General features: G+C 39.1%; 1 protein-coding gene across 1 annotated transcript; it reads right to left on the bottom strand.

Annotated features, from left to right (window-relative positions):
- Positions 1 to 328: 328 nt before the first annotated feature.
- LOC148998751 (F-box protein At5g49610-like) lies at positions 329 to 1,336 on the bottom strand (the record flags this gene model as incomplete). The annotated part of the gene is made up of 1 exon (XM_089141740.1): positions 329 to 1,336. A coding segment is annotated over exon 1 (1,008 nt), but the record flags the coding sequence as incomplete, so codon positions are not given.
- Positions 1,337 to 12,880: the final 11,544 nt, after the last annotated feature.

Here is a 12,880-nt window from a genome sequence, read left to right as displayed (position 1 = left end):
TACAAGATCAAATTTCTCACACAATCTCCAAAACAAAATAATATTTAATTAAAGCTCTGAAAATTTGAAAGATAACAAACCCAAGCACATTAAACATGCAAAGTTGCTGCTTGCAGTCTCATACAGCTGATATAGCTTGCTTGTCTAAAGATCTTCAAAGAAGTTTAATTATTGGGAATCCTTACCATACTAATATTTCAATCTTGCAAGGTATCATCATAAAGACAGTTACAACATTTCTCTTCTACCATGATTTGCATGAAATAAGGCTTCTCAGGTGCGGCATACAATGATCTGCATTCACCTGAACATGTGGTAGCATCCTTACCTGTTCAATTTCAAGATTAGCTAGATAACAGCAAGAACCAATTGATGGATATCCCCGAGCAAATAATATTAACTTTCCATTTTCAAGGCTACCAATTGGCTGGAGACATTCTAGCAAATCATTACGGCCGAATCTGTGAACTTGGAGGATGATTTCATGTCTTTTGATCCATTGTTTCTCAGAAAGAACTTCCATCTCTTCCAAGACCCACACTTCAGCTTTACTACCACTCACTGCAACAAATGATAAAACCCCTCCAAGATCTATTAGACGATTATGATTCCATCTTGCATGACGTTGTTGGATTTCAGGAAGTGCCATCAGATGAGAAGTTTCATCAACAGTGTTTATGGAAAACAGGGAGTCTTTACCATTATTATAAACTATTGAATGCACAAATCTGTCAATGGAAACAGGTTTTTTGAGACGCGAAGCCGACCGAGGCCAATTTACTTGTCTCCATTCATCAGAACCAAGAGTCAGTATCTTGTAAGTAGAAGCAAAGGTATTTCTGTTAAACACCTGGCTCACGATCTTGTATTCTCTTGTTTGCGGAATATATGTGAACCCAAAAGCATCGCCTGCAGGTAAATAGCAAGTACGTAGAGGCAATATCATACCTTTTCTAGTGAGAAGGTTACCAACTGATAAATCCCCAGGTTCTGGGAAGTTTTTGACCACAACAAGGCCATTGCATGAAGCAAGTATGGGAACCTGGAAATTCATATTTAAATTCTGCACTTTCACCTTTCCTTTTTCCATCTTCATAAAACTCATGGAATAACCATCTTGCCCTTGGATTTGGGTCAGGATACCAGGTTCTGCATAAGTGAGGTTGGAATTGGCGAATGCTGGATCAAATATAAGGTCGTACCAGTTCTTGCATACCACCCTCAAGTTATACAAAGTGTCAGCCTCGATTGTCTTCAGGATGTTGTACAAGATATTTTCATCAAAATATAGGGAGAAAGACATCCTCTTCCCTCTTTTCATCTGGTTGTTGGTCATTTTCAATTGATCTGAAACAAATTGAGTACACAGATAATTTTATTCATCCACGAACTATCTATTACTCCACCAAAGTGGGAAAAAAACAGAAGTAATGTTTCATTGACATTTTTGGAGTAGGACTCTCTTCCCTAGAGTGTGAGTAATCTATTGATGAAGTAGAAAGTGGAGAAAATTGCAGAAAATTCTGAGATTGATAATTTTGATCAGTTTTCCTTTTAATTGCAAGCTGGGAATCCGTTTCTACCAAAAAAAAAAAAAATTAGAAAACAATCACTTGCATCGCTCTCCACTCTAATTCCACTAAGCACAATGGAATACCTGTAACCCTATAATAACTGCCCCTCTTGCTGTCCTAGTGATTGGTTATCTGTTTGGCCTGATTGATCCCAAAGCCTAATTCTAGTTATATGTACATGTTCCTAGGAATACCAATTACTTCCTAGTGTAGATTTTCGAGAAGTTTGGATTTGATTCAAAGGTTTGTGACAATTGTTCAGGTGAGGGAAACAATTTACATATGCTTGGATTGATCCTTAAGTTTTTCATATGCTTTCAAATGTAAGCTTATGATGTGCTGTAATGCTTTTATACGTGCTGTTTAGGACATGCATACATAGGGTGCATCATTATGGTAGACTTGTCACATTGTTTCTTAACCGTTTAGTTATCCGTATTGGAAAGCATGTTGGGCTAGGAATTATTATAGTTGCAGCAATATCCACAAATATATCAGGGATTGTGGTTTAGGTTGTTGCCCTTGGTACCTCCTACATGACATACAGATCTGTGTGTGCATGTTATGATTATCTATATGCATGGCTAGGAAACCTTTCAACTACGACATTGAAGCAGAGTGACCCATAATACCAATAGACATGACTGGTGGGCGTCCAAAAGACAATTGAGAGCTGTAAGAGACACAATCTTACTGGCGTATCATTCATGGTAGGGTTGCATATGGTATAGATTGTGCTCGTGGGTGTCCAAAAGACAGTTTAGAATTGTGAGAGTACATGAAGTGCTTCCACTATACTATATATGGATGACTATAGGGTTATGGGGTGTTTATCCAAAAGACAGTCAAAAGCCATGAGGATCAACATTCCTACATTTAGAAGGATACTAGATTAAAAGGGCATGTGGCATGAGGAAAGGTGCCAGGACCATAAGTAGCATGACAAGCAAATGACTCATCATTTGGCTAGGCATTCCCTTGACATGCACCACTCTTGGACCAACGGTCATGATATGATATGATGACCTATTAACCATTTACCTTGGTTGTGGTGAGAGAGTAGTAACCCACCCTTAGACCTTTGGTTGATGCCCAAAAGACCATTGAGAACCGTGAGAGATCAATGTGAGTGTGGACCCAGAGGAGATTGGTGTTGAACTTAATACGTGATGCCAAGATAGAGACTGGCATGGTTAGCATACTGGACACATCTTAGGTCATCTTTACATCCTGGACTTTGGCATATATATTATTCATGTGTGGACTACTACCCCATGAATTCTTTGGACCACATCCCTTCACGGAATATTTTAGATTTGACTATAGGTTATGATGGCTTGGTGGGACGGGAGATCCCTACTCCAGTGGAGACATATAAGGTGCCAATGATTGATCATGACTATGAGCCACATGATAGTTTGTGCACGTGCATGAAGTGCTTATATGGAGTTCAATAGATATCATAGGATTTCTATTTCATTATAACACTTTGGGACGTGGAGTGCTTGTTATATTTTGTGTAATGGATGTAACTGAACTTTTGTACGCTTTTCTTTCCTTTCATGTGACATTCCTTATTCTTGATTATTAGATACATGACATTTATTCCTTTTTCTCATAATTATGATACTATATTGATTGTTTGATTTTGGCTTCATAACTGATGATCTGGTGATCGTGGATCACAAGTTGGGATGACCTAGTACCGTGCGGTGGGGTGGGGTGTGACACTTTGAATGTGCATCAATTGAGGTATTGTATCTAGTTGGTCCAAGGGGGGGTCTATGCTAGAATCGTAAGCCATCGGGGTTGGCCCAAATGGCCCCCAGGTTGGGATGTAACAGATAAGGCCGCATGTTCCTAGGAGACTCAATTAATGCAAGAAGTGTTGACAATTTAAGAACTATGAAATAAAAAATGGGAAGAACGAATCATGTAGCAAAATATAGAAAATCCAACAAAGTATAATGAGTTTAGCCTCCTCCTTGTGTGCAATTGTATGGAGAACAGACAAGAGAATAATTCAGCTTCAGCTTAGAAAGGAATTACGAAGCCTTTGGAATCCTCTAAGTATGGAACATAAAGACTATAATGCTCTGATTAGAACCCTAATCAAATATGTATTGTAGGACCAGAACCCAAGAAGTCGAGCACAAACATGTTATGGTCCATTCAGATGGACTGCATTGTATCCAAATCCGAAGTCCAAGAGTATGATGGAGGAGATCCTACAAATTTAGTTGTGATTAAACCATAGAGAAGGAATGACTCTGACACAATGGGCTTAAGGAGGTGGATTGAATACTTCAAAGGGATGCTATCACCAAGACCGAGGACCAAGTAATGGATTAATATACTACTGACTGCAGTTAAGTCAAGTTCCGCACCTGATTAGAATGTGTTAGAGCTAGAGTTGAACCTTGTATTCTTCATAAGAAATTAAGCCCTTTAAGTCTAGAAGAAAAAAAAATATGAAAACAAAACGAAGTCATTTGGATTAGTAATTATTGAGTTATGATCCAAATAGTGCACGGGTCAATTCTTGCTTTTGGAAGAAAATGGGATGGTTGACAATTGGCTGGTTTATTGCCAATTGACCACCCCACTCAGGTGATTTATTGAAACTAGTGCATTGAGAGAGGACCAAAAAACCCTATGTGCCCCTCTATTTTACTACCCTAAACGCTACCTAATCCCTTATTCAAATTTTAGAAAATTGAGAGCAAGAAGAAGGGAAAGAGAAGAGATCGAGTAGGGCTGAAACCTTGCTAGGAGAGCATCAAGGGTTGTTGGAAATCATCAATAATTCCATGCCAATTTTGCTAAGTTTGGTGGATCCTAGTGATGGAATCCCATGATTGAAGCCTAGATATTAGGGGAAGCCAAGGGGCTCTTGTAAATGGATATTCAAAGTGCAATCTCCTTATTGAAAATGATACAATGAAACCTAAATACTGTAATAATAGCAGGTTTGAGCTTAGAAGTATGATCAAGATGTTCATTGCTACAATTAGTAGTCTAATCATGCATGCCTATGGAATCCTATTCAAATGAGATGATAAACATGCATAAAAGCTAGGAACAAGATTAAATAGATCAAGGGGAACCATGTTGGAACAAGAGGACTGAAAGCCCCAAAATTCAAATCTTGATAGCAGAAAAAGGGTGATCATTTGGTGATCAACTAGCTGGTCCCCAGTCAATCGACTAGTTATTTCTCTTATAGGAATTCAATGTGAAAGACAGAGGGGAAGTCTTTAACATGTCAACTAATTCATGGATATCATGTTTAGCGATTGAAACACTAGGTTGTAGAGACCTCACAGGGAGTTGCATTCCACATTAAGCAAATTCACTCCAATGTCAAGGTGAGGGGATTGAGTGAAATCCCACCTAACCCTAATCCAAAGACCCTGTTTGTTTTTGAAGAAGATTGATGTTTGACTTGGAAGTTGGACCTTGAGTTCCATGTTTACATCTTTGTGAGGTCATATGAAGTTAGATTAAACCCTTTCTTAAGTTGGTTGAGGACCCAAGTGTTGGTTCTGACCTTGGAGATCCATAATTCAGCAAATTGGAAAAGGGGGACTGCTTGGTCGATCCTCCCTTGGTTGATATCATTGACCAAAGCAGCTCTAGAATAGAATTGTTCTAATTTTTGAAGTTTTAGATTTTGGATCTCTATATATATTGCAACCTCGGTCTAAACCTAGACACTTTGCCTCTAAACTATTGGAGAATGTGGGAATAACCCTAGAGCCTCCTCCTCAAGCCAAGGAAGATCCCCAAGCATCTAAGCAAGGTTCCTCATTTGATTTCTCTTCTTCAAGGTTAGTATTCAATCCTAAACTTCTTAGATCTAGTCTCTCTACTGTATCTTCTAGTTGTTTTGATTGCAAGGAAGGTATTACACTACTGTAATGACTCAACCTCTTATCTTCTTAGTCTTAGAGTGAATCTCCATTCATTCTATGTTCGCCTTGAAGCTGTATGGTATTTTTCTATGTTTTTGATCAAGCATTGATGTCATGACTTACTCTTACTGTAGTTTTGATTCTAATATGTGTTAGACCTGTTCCTAAGTAGTTTTCTACACATGATCTTCTATCTTCTATCCTTTGAATGAATCCCCATTCATTCTAGCCTTTCTGTGTGAATCTGCGGTTTTAGCCTAATAGGGGATTTGTTGTAATTTTATTCCAATGGTCTTGTTTGATGGTTAGACATTCATAGATAGTCTTAGTATGTTTTTGTGGAACTCCCCTTTGAATTTTGGAGTAATCGGACTTCATACGAAGAAGTTATGACCAAATTAGTGTTTTCTATCTATACAGCAGCGCGTTGGTCACTCACCTTTGGTCACTCCAACAGACCAAGGGTGACAGACCAACAAAGTTAGTGACAACAATTTTCTCTATTTTTCTTCCGTTTCGTCTTCGATTGTTAGGGTTTGTTTCTTATAATCTATACATGTTTGTTTAAGGTTGTTTAAGTGATTTTGGAATTGCTCTCTAATCTCTTACTTGAAGGTTACGAAGTCGGATACAAGATGAGTACGTTCACTCACAATATGCATGTCTACATGCTTTGATGTATTATGACTTGAATGCATGAGTTAGCTACTGTAGTTTCACTTTCTTTACTTGGTATTACTTCTGTAATTACAGTAGGTTATTCATGTTGTGATTTACATACTGGTATTGATTATGAATGATATGAATTATGAATTGAACTTGGTTATGATATGTATGGAATCATGATGTGATGTGATTGCTTAGGTTGTGGTTATAGAATGGAGAATGCCCTTTAGCGCTTTCCTTGACTAGTGGTTGACATACCTAGGTTTGGTCTAGAAGTGTTTGGCTAGGGAAACCCCTGTCATATTTGACCCTGTCGGAAGGGGATTGAGACCGAGTGACTCATGGCAGCAATGGGGATTTGTGGGTGCTCAAGACCGGTAACCAACCTATAACAGGACTCAAATCACATTCTAAGGGCCATTCATTGGTAGGGTTGCATGTAGTAGACTTGGGCTCGTGAGTGTTCGAGACTGCAGGAAGCATGAGAAGACATGAGAGCTTCCCGTTTACTATGTGTGGATGACCAATAGGGTTAAGAGTCTACGTAGCCAGGAAGGAGACGGTGAGTCTAGGGGGAAGGATACCAGAAATGATCAAGGAAAGCAAGGAATGGAAGCATCTACCCCTAAGTAGATGTGACTCAGTAGATGACTTGTATTGTGCTAAGATTAACCCTGACACATGCCAATGCTCATACAAATGGTGGTTAGCGATAGTGTTGACCTAAATCCTAGCCATGGAATGTTCGGAAAGAATGCCTTGATCCAATTACTGCGGAGAACCAAAAAGACCGGGAAGGTTGAGGGGAAGAGTAACTGAGACCTACCTAGAGGAGTATGGTGCTATGACTTAATGCATGTCTACCAATAGAGACCAACATATGTAGAGTTAGAAGCATACTTGCATTCATTGTCTCATGTCATTGCATTTATGTTTCCTTTGGCTTACTTGTAGATGTTTATTGTGATTGAACTACTTGCTAAGTTCTTTTTAGCTTACCCTTCGGAAGACATGTTTTTAGATGCTTTGCAGGATCAGAAGAGAACCCATGCTTCGGTACAGAGGACCCTTCCTTACATGGTACAATTACGGAAGTCATTGGAGAAGGATATGACTAGTGGTGTGACCAACACATAGGTTTGGACCACACTGATGGCTCCCATTGACAGTAGCAAGCATCATCTTTTTTGCCGATGGGATCGTGAGCTAGAAGCAGATCTAAAGTTGGAATAGCACAATCCTAAGGTGAAGAAGATGAAGACTGAAGAAGAAGAAGAAGAAGAGCCGCTGAAATATTTTGATTAGTTTACTCTTTATTCTTCTAGACTTTTATTCTTTTAATTGTAATAGCTTTAGACTCTCTTTATATTTTCGATCTACCTTCCGCTTTTTTTTTGTAGAGTTTATTTTGGCTATACTCTACAATTATCTCTTTTGTTTGGTATCTTTTATTCCACACTCTGGTGTTCTTGGTGATCCTTCTAAGATACTTTCTAAAATGTTATCCTTAATTTACTTTAATACAATGATTTGTTCTTGCTCTTGATTGTGTTGTTGTGCAATGTGGGATATGATCAGCCTAAACTTGATCTTCAAGGCTGTGGATCACACCTCTGGGTATTCCAGATAGGGTATTGGCTGGGGGGGATGTGACAGATTATGTGCTAGAATTGCATTTTCTTATTTTGTTATGCTTGTGAATTTTTCCATGACTTGAATGATTGAGCATCAAGATTGATCACTATCATCTGCATGCATTCCTTGAGATTGTGATAAAAATGAGATTGGGATCATGGATAGGGGTATAACCTTGAGCATGATGTTGCATTATGCTTACAAATCAAGAACTTGAATCTTATTTTATTACTTGAATATGAGCATGCGGAACAAGATGTGATGAGCATTAATATGGTAGTGGGCATAAGCAATGATGTATGCATGTAAAGAGGAAGAGCATTCTTGCATCTTGAGCATATTTCATACATGGCATCATATAGAATGCATGTGGTGTTATGGTGTTGGGCAACCTGTGGTGTGGATTTTATTTTCTTATGCTATGAGTGGTACAAGTGATGGAAGATGCTGGCTGATGTAAGGTGATGTGGGAAGTGTTATTTGTGGGTTTCCCCAAAAAAAGTTCGAATAATGAGGGGTCACAAGGTAACACCGGCACACCATTCGTTAGCTTACCAAGGGACTTCCCAAAACAAAAGCCAAATAGCGGGTCTTGAGGTATTCTAATAGGGTTGTCAAGGTGCCAGCCCAAGGCTAAGGTTGAATCCGTATAGGCTAGTATTCCCATGTCTTGAGTAGCATAATGAGCAGATGACCTTGCATGTCTAGGTATTTACCATGTTATGACCCTACCCATCTGGACAAAGGAGTTGGGTGACCCATGGTAATTGAGTGGAAAGTGTTAGTTTGACACACTAGCCTTGTTGGATGTGGGTTTCCGAAGTGAAGGCCGAATCCATGAGGACCACAAGTTAATGACAGTACACCATTAACTGAACTATGGCTTTGCATGCTCTAAAGTGAAGGCCAACTTCTAGAAGGCCCCTAGCAGCTTGGTGGGTTTATTAAGAGGAGGCTAGCCCCAAAGTGAATGCTGATTCAATGAGGGGTTAGTTTTCCAATATTTTATGTGTGAGAAGTAGTTAAGAGACTTTCTTATTTACTACTGTACATCTTGTGTGGCATATAGGTTAGTAAATGATCATTCATTTTATTTCTTGTGTGTTCCCCTCACGAGTTCAGTGGAACTCACCTAATGGAGTTCTTTCTCTTTTAAATGATGGGTAGGTGCAGGGCCTCCAAGGAGCTGGAGGCACATGGATGTGAGGATGATGGTGGAGAGAAGAGCAACGAGCCTGTGGATACAATGCACAATGTATTGTGCTCATGTTATGCTTGTATGGTTCGCATCTAGGAGCATAGTTGTATCCAACATGACAAACAGTTTTATACTTGTTAATTTGGACTGTATAGTTAACTACTTGGGATAAATATTAAAGATGTGTGATTAACATTAGACTATGGAAAATAATTTTACACTTTTCTTTGAGTTTATTCTGTTGTTTCTATGCTTCCATGGTAAGAAGAGTTTGGACCTTGTTGTTGAGGGCTGAAGGAACCTGATCCTCTTTCTCTAATCTCTTGTCATTTTGTTTATATTCATTAGTTCTAATTCTCTAATTTGTGGCTTTAATTGGAGCAAAGTCTCTTTGATCTTAGCCTCACAATATTTGGTTTATGTTCTCAAATTCACAAACCATTGATAACCCATTCATCACCTCTAGGTAATCTCACAAGATGGTTTTGGATTGGGATCATGCTATCAACGGTTGACCAAGAACAAAACAGAAAGAAATACGACCTAATGAAGATTTCACATCATCTGTATGAAGAAAATGTACATAGTAAAACCGAAGAGTTTTTGGATCCTACAAGAGAAATATGGAAAGCGGAAAGCTAATTATTTAATGGAAATTAGTATCATAGATAAATATAATGGTATCAAAAGAAACAATCACATAGATAGCAAGGAAGATGATTTATTAGTTAGGGATTATTGATTTGCCAAAAAAGAAAAAAATGAAGAGTATTTGAATTACCTAAAACAATGATCGAACCTTTCCACAATCGAAAGGGAGTTACGGTAATAAGACGATAGTCGTTTCCTCGCACAATTAACTACAAGTGAAAGAGTTTCAATGTCAATTGATAGTGCATTGAAGATGAAAACCAAAATTGACACTAGGGTAGAGATTCTAGAAAGCCAAAGAAAGAAATCTAATAAACAACGAATGAACTCTGTAAAATTAGAATTGCAAAAGGAAAGCGCATAAGATCTTAGATTTGGACGTTACATCTGCAAGTGTAGACTCTTCCTTAGAATTGAAATGCTTCAATTGATTTCTCTTTGTTAGCAACGCAACACAATGAGGACAAAGAAGATCGAAAGAGATACATGCATAAGAGAACCTTAGATAGTTCCCCAAAGGCTACATCCACACCAAAGCTCTGAGATGATTTGACTATAGAAAGAAGAAGAAAAGGCAGTTTCTAGCCCTAAAGTGTACAACCATCTATGAAACAATAGATGTATCTATAACAGAAAAGGAAGAAACCCTAGCCAAGGAAAGAGACCAAAATGCCCTTCCCCCAAAAAAACCCAAAAGGCCCATAAGTAGTTCTTAATGGTTTAGAGCCCACAACAAATTAGTTGAAGCTCTTGAACTTCTAAGCAAAATTTATCGTCGTCATTTTATAGTGACTCAGGCACTCCCTTGAAACAAAATTGGCGTTCACCAATAACATTCTTCTGCTTTTTTCTTTTGATCCCCTCGTGACTCTTGTAAAGAAACCCTAAAAACCTACTTCTCCTAACCTATTTATTTTCCTTGCAACTCTCAATCTTTCTTTCCGTTTTATGTCTTTTCTCCCCTAAACAAACAAATTTCCCATTTTGACATTTTCTTCTCTTCTTCCATAATAATCTTGCTAAAAACCTAGTGATGTGTCTCAATTCTGATCGGGGTTCTAACTAAGCCGCATTGATAACTGAGTGCCCTCCAGATTCTAGAGACGATGAGTCTTGCAAGAAACGTCAAACGCGGGCCAACTAGGATGTCGGGTAACCGCCTCCGATGGCTAAGTCAAGCAGTGATCAGATTAAGATCTCGTTTAAGAGCTACACAGGAGTATACTCAGAATGAATTTGTTGCTTACCGGAGGGGTGAGTTCTTGTTTAAATAGTATGTAGGTTACCTTTTCGGATGCAAGTAGGCTTCCCCGATGGTGGCCGCCTAATCTGCCTTGGCAAGGCTCCCTCGTTGGTTACCCCGTCTAGTCATCTTCATAGTTGACCTTCCATTCAAGGCGATGTTGCCATATAGGTCCAGCGTGAGTGGAGCCTTCAATTAGGTAGGTCGGCTAATGTCCCGACAAAGAGGCTAGCTTAGCCCCAGTCGGGTCCTAGTGTAGTCGGTACAAACTTCCAAGTATCACTAGCCCTCTATCCCGTGCGATGAATGCATCGTGTGGGGTAGCCTTCCAGGACATGTTTGAGGAGTGTTCATTAATTGCTCCCACCTTGAGGAGTTAACCGTTATTGTGAAATCCAGCCCAAACCTAGCCTGGTCACCCCTTTTGTTTTGGGACAAAGAAAGACTTGTTTAATGTTAGACCTTGAAGTCGGACCTTGATTTCAATGTTACTATCTTTGAAAGCATTAGGATGTCATGCCAGACCTTTCCCTTAGGGTAGATTTGTAATATCCGACCTTATCCTAACCTTGACCCGGCCCGGAATCTGTTATGTTTGTAGGTCCGAAGACCCGAAGTGGGGGAAATGAGACTTGTGGACCCTTTTGGTGTCGAAACCCAAGCCCATGGACATTGACAATGATGGCCCTCACTTGAGAGCATTGTCAGTGTTAGTTTTGAATCTGCGCACCGAAGATGGTTGAATTAGTTGAAATACCTAATGAACTCCTATGCTCAATACGAAGGTATTTCCCAAAACTAGACTTCTTGATGGACTTGTAGGAGAAAGACCCACTCAATTTGACCCCATATAGCCTTCCAAATCCCTGTCCGAAGTTGTTGAACTATGTCTGGCAAATCCTGCTTGCGCATTGAAGAATATGAGCTTAGTTGGTGGACCTAATGAACTCGCATGCTTGATTCGAAGGTATTTATGGAAACTAGACTTCTTTATTGACTTGTAGCAAAAAACTACACTCATTTTGACCTTGTATAGCCCTCCGAATCTACATCCGAAGTTGCTGAACTATTCCTGAAAATTCTGTTGAAACTACTTTGGGTCGATACTGTTGGTCGATACCATCACCACAAGGTATCGACCCAACAAGCCTAGATTTGATTAAAAAAGGTGCTTTTTGGATATTCCTTCCTCCTTTTAAGTGAAACCTCAAACCTAAAACATTATTTCACTCATTTCAACATCTAAGAACGTGGGAAAGCTCCTCTAAGCCTCCTCCTTGGCTTGGGTGTTGATCTTCTTCAAGAATCCTTTGTCTCTCTACTCTAATCTCTTCTACAAGGTATGGAATCTCTCACTCTCTCTCTAATATACTTCTACCTCACCTTATTCTTGCTGTTGGGGCTATGAAGGAGGTGTTGCAACCTTGCAACCACTTCTTCTAATGTCTCTTGTGATTTCTATAAACCCCCATTCATTCTATCAATGCTATGTATCTCATATCGATTCTTAACCTTCTCTTTCTTATGAAATTCCTCCATAGCAACATGATTTCATCTCCTAAACTGATTCCTATAGTATGCTAAGTCTGATTATATGTTAATAATCATTCCTAATCTATTGCTTATCATCCTCTTGATTGAATCCCTGATCTCCCTTGCAATTCCATTGATTTCATTATGAATCTTGATGTTCTTGCTCTCTTACTTCGATTCCTCTTCATGGCAACATGAGTTCATTTTCTTAATCTGATTTTCTTTAGCAATGAGGTCTGATTATATGTCAGTAATTGTCTATATTCTGCTGCTCATCAATCTATTGATTAAATTCCTAAGCTCTCTTGCATTTGCAATTGATTCCATTGAAGACCCGGAAGACCAACTTTGAGCCAAAAACCCAACTTGCTGTCCGAGACCCTTTGGGTTGATATAGTATCGACCAACAAGGTTGATGTCAGAAACTTTTGCCCAGTTTTGATCCATTCAATCTCCGATTGTTTTG

Source organism: Hakea prostrata, unplaced genomic scaffold, assembly GCF_041222555.1.
Source record: "Hakea prostrata isolate BN-2017 unplaced genomic scaffold, UWA_Hpros_2 contig_156, whole genome shotgun sequence".
NCBI classification, from domain to species: domain Eukaryota; kingdom Viridiplantae; phylum Streptophyta; class Magnoliopsida; order Proteales; family Proteaceae; genus Hakea; species Hakea prostrata.
Note: the sequence above shows the minus strand (reverse complement) of the source record. Positions and strands in the feature narration are given on the sequence as shown.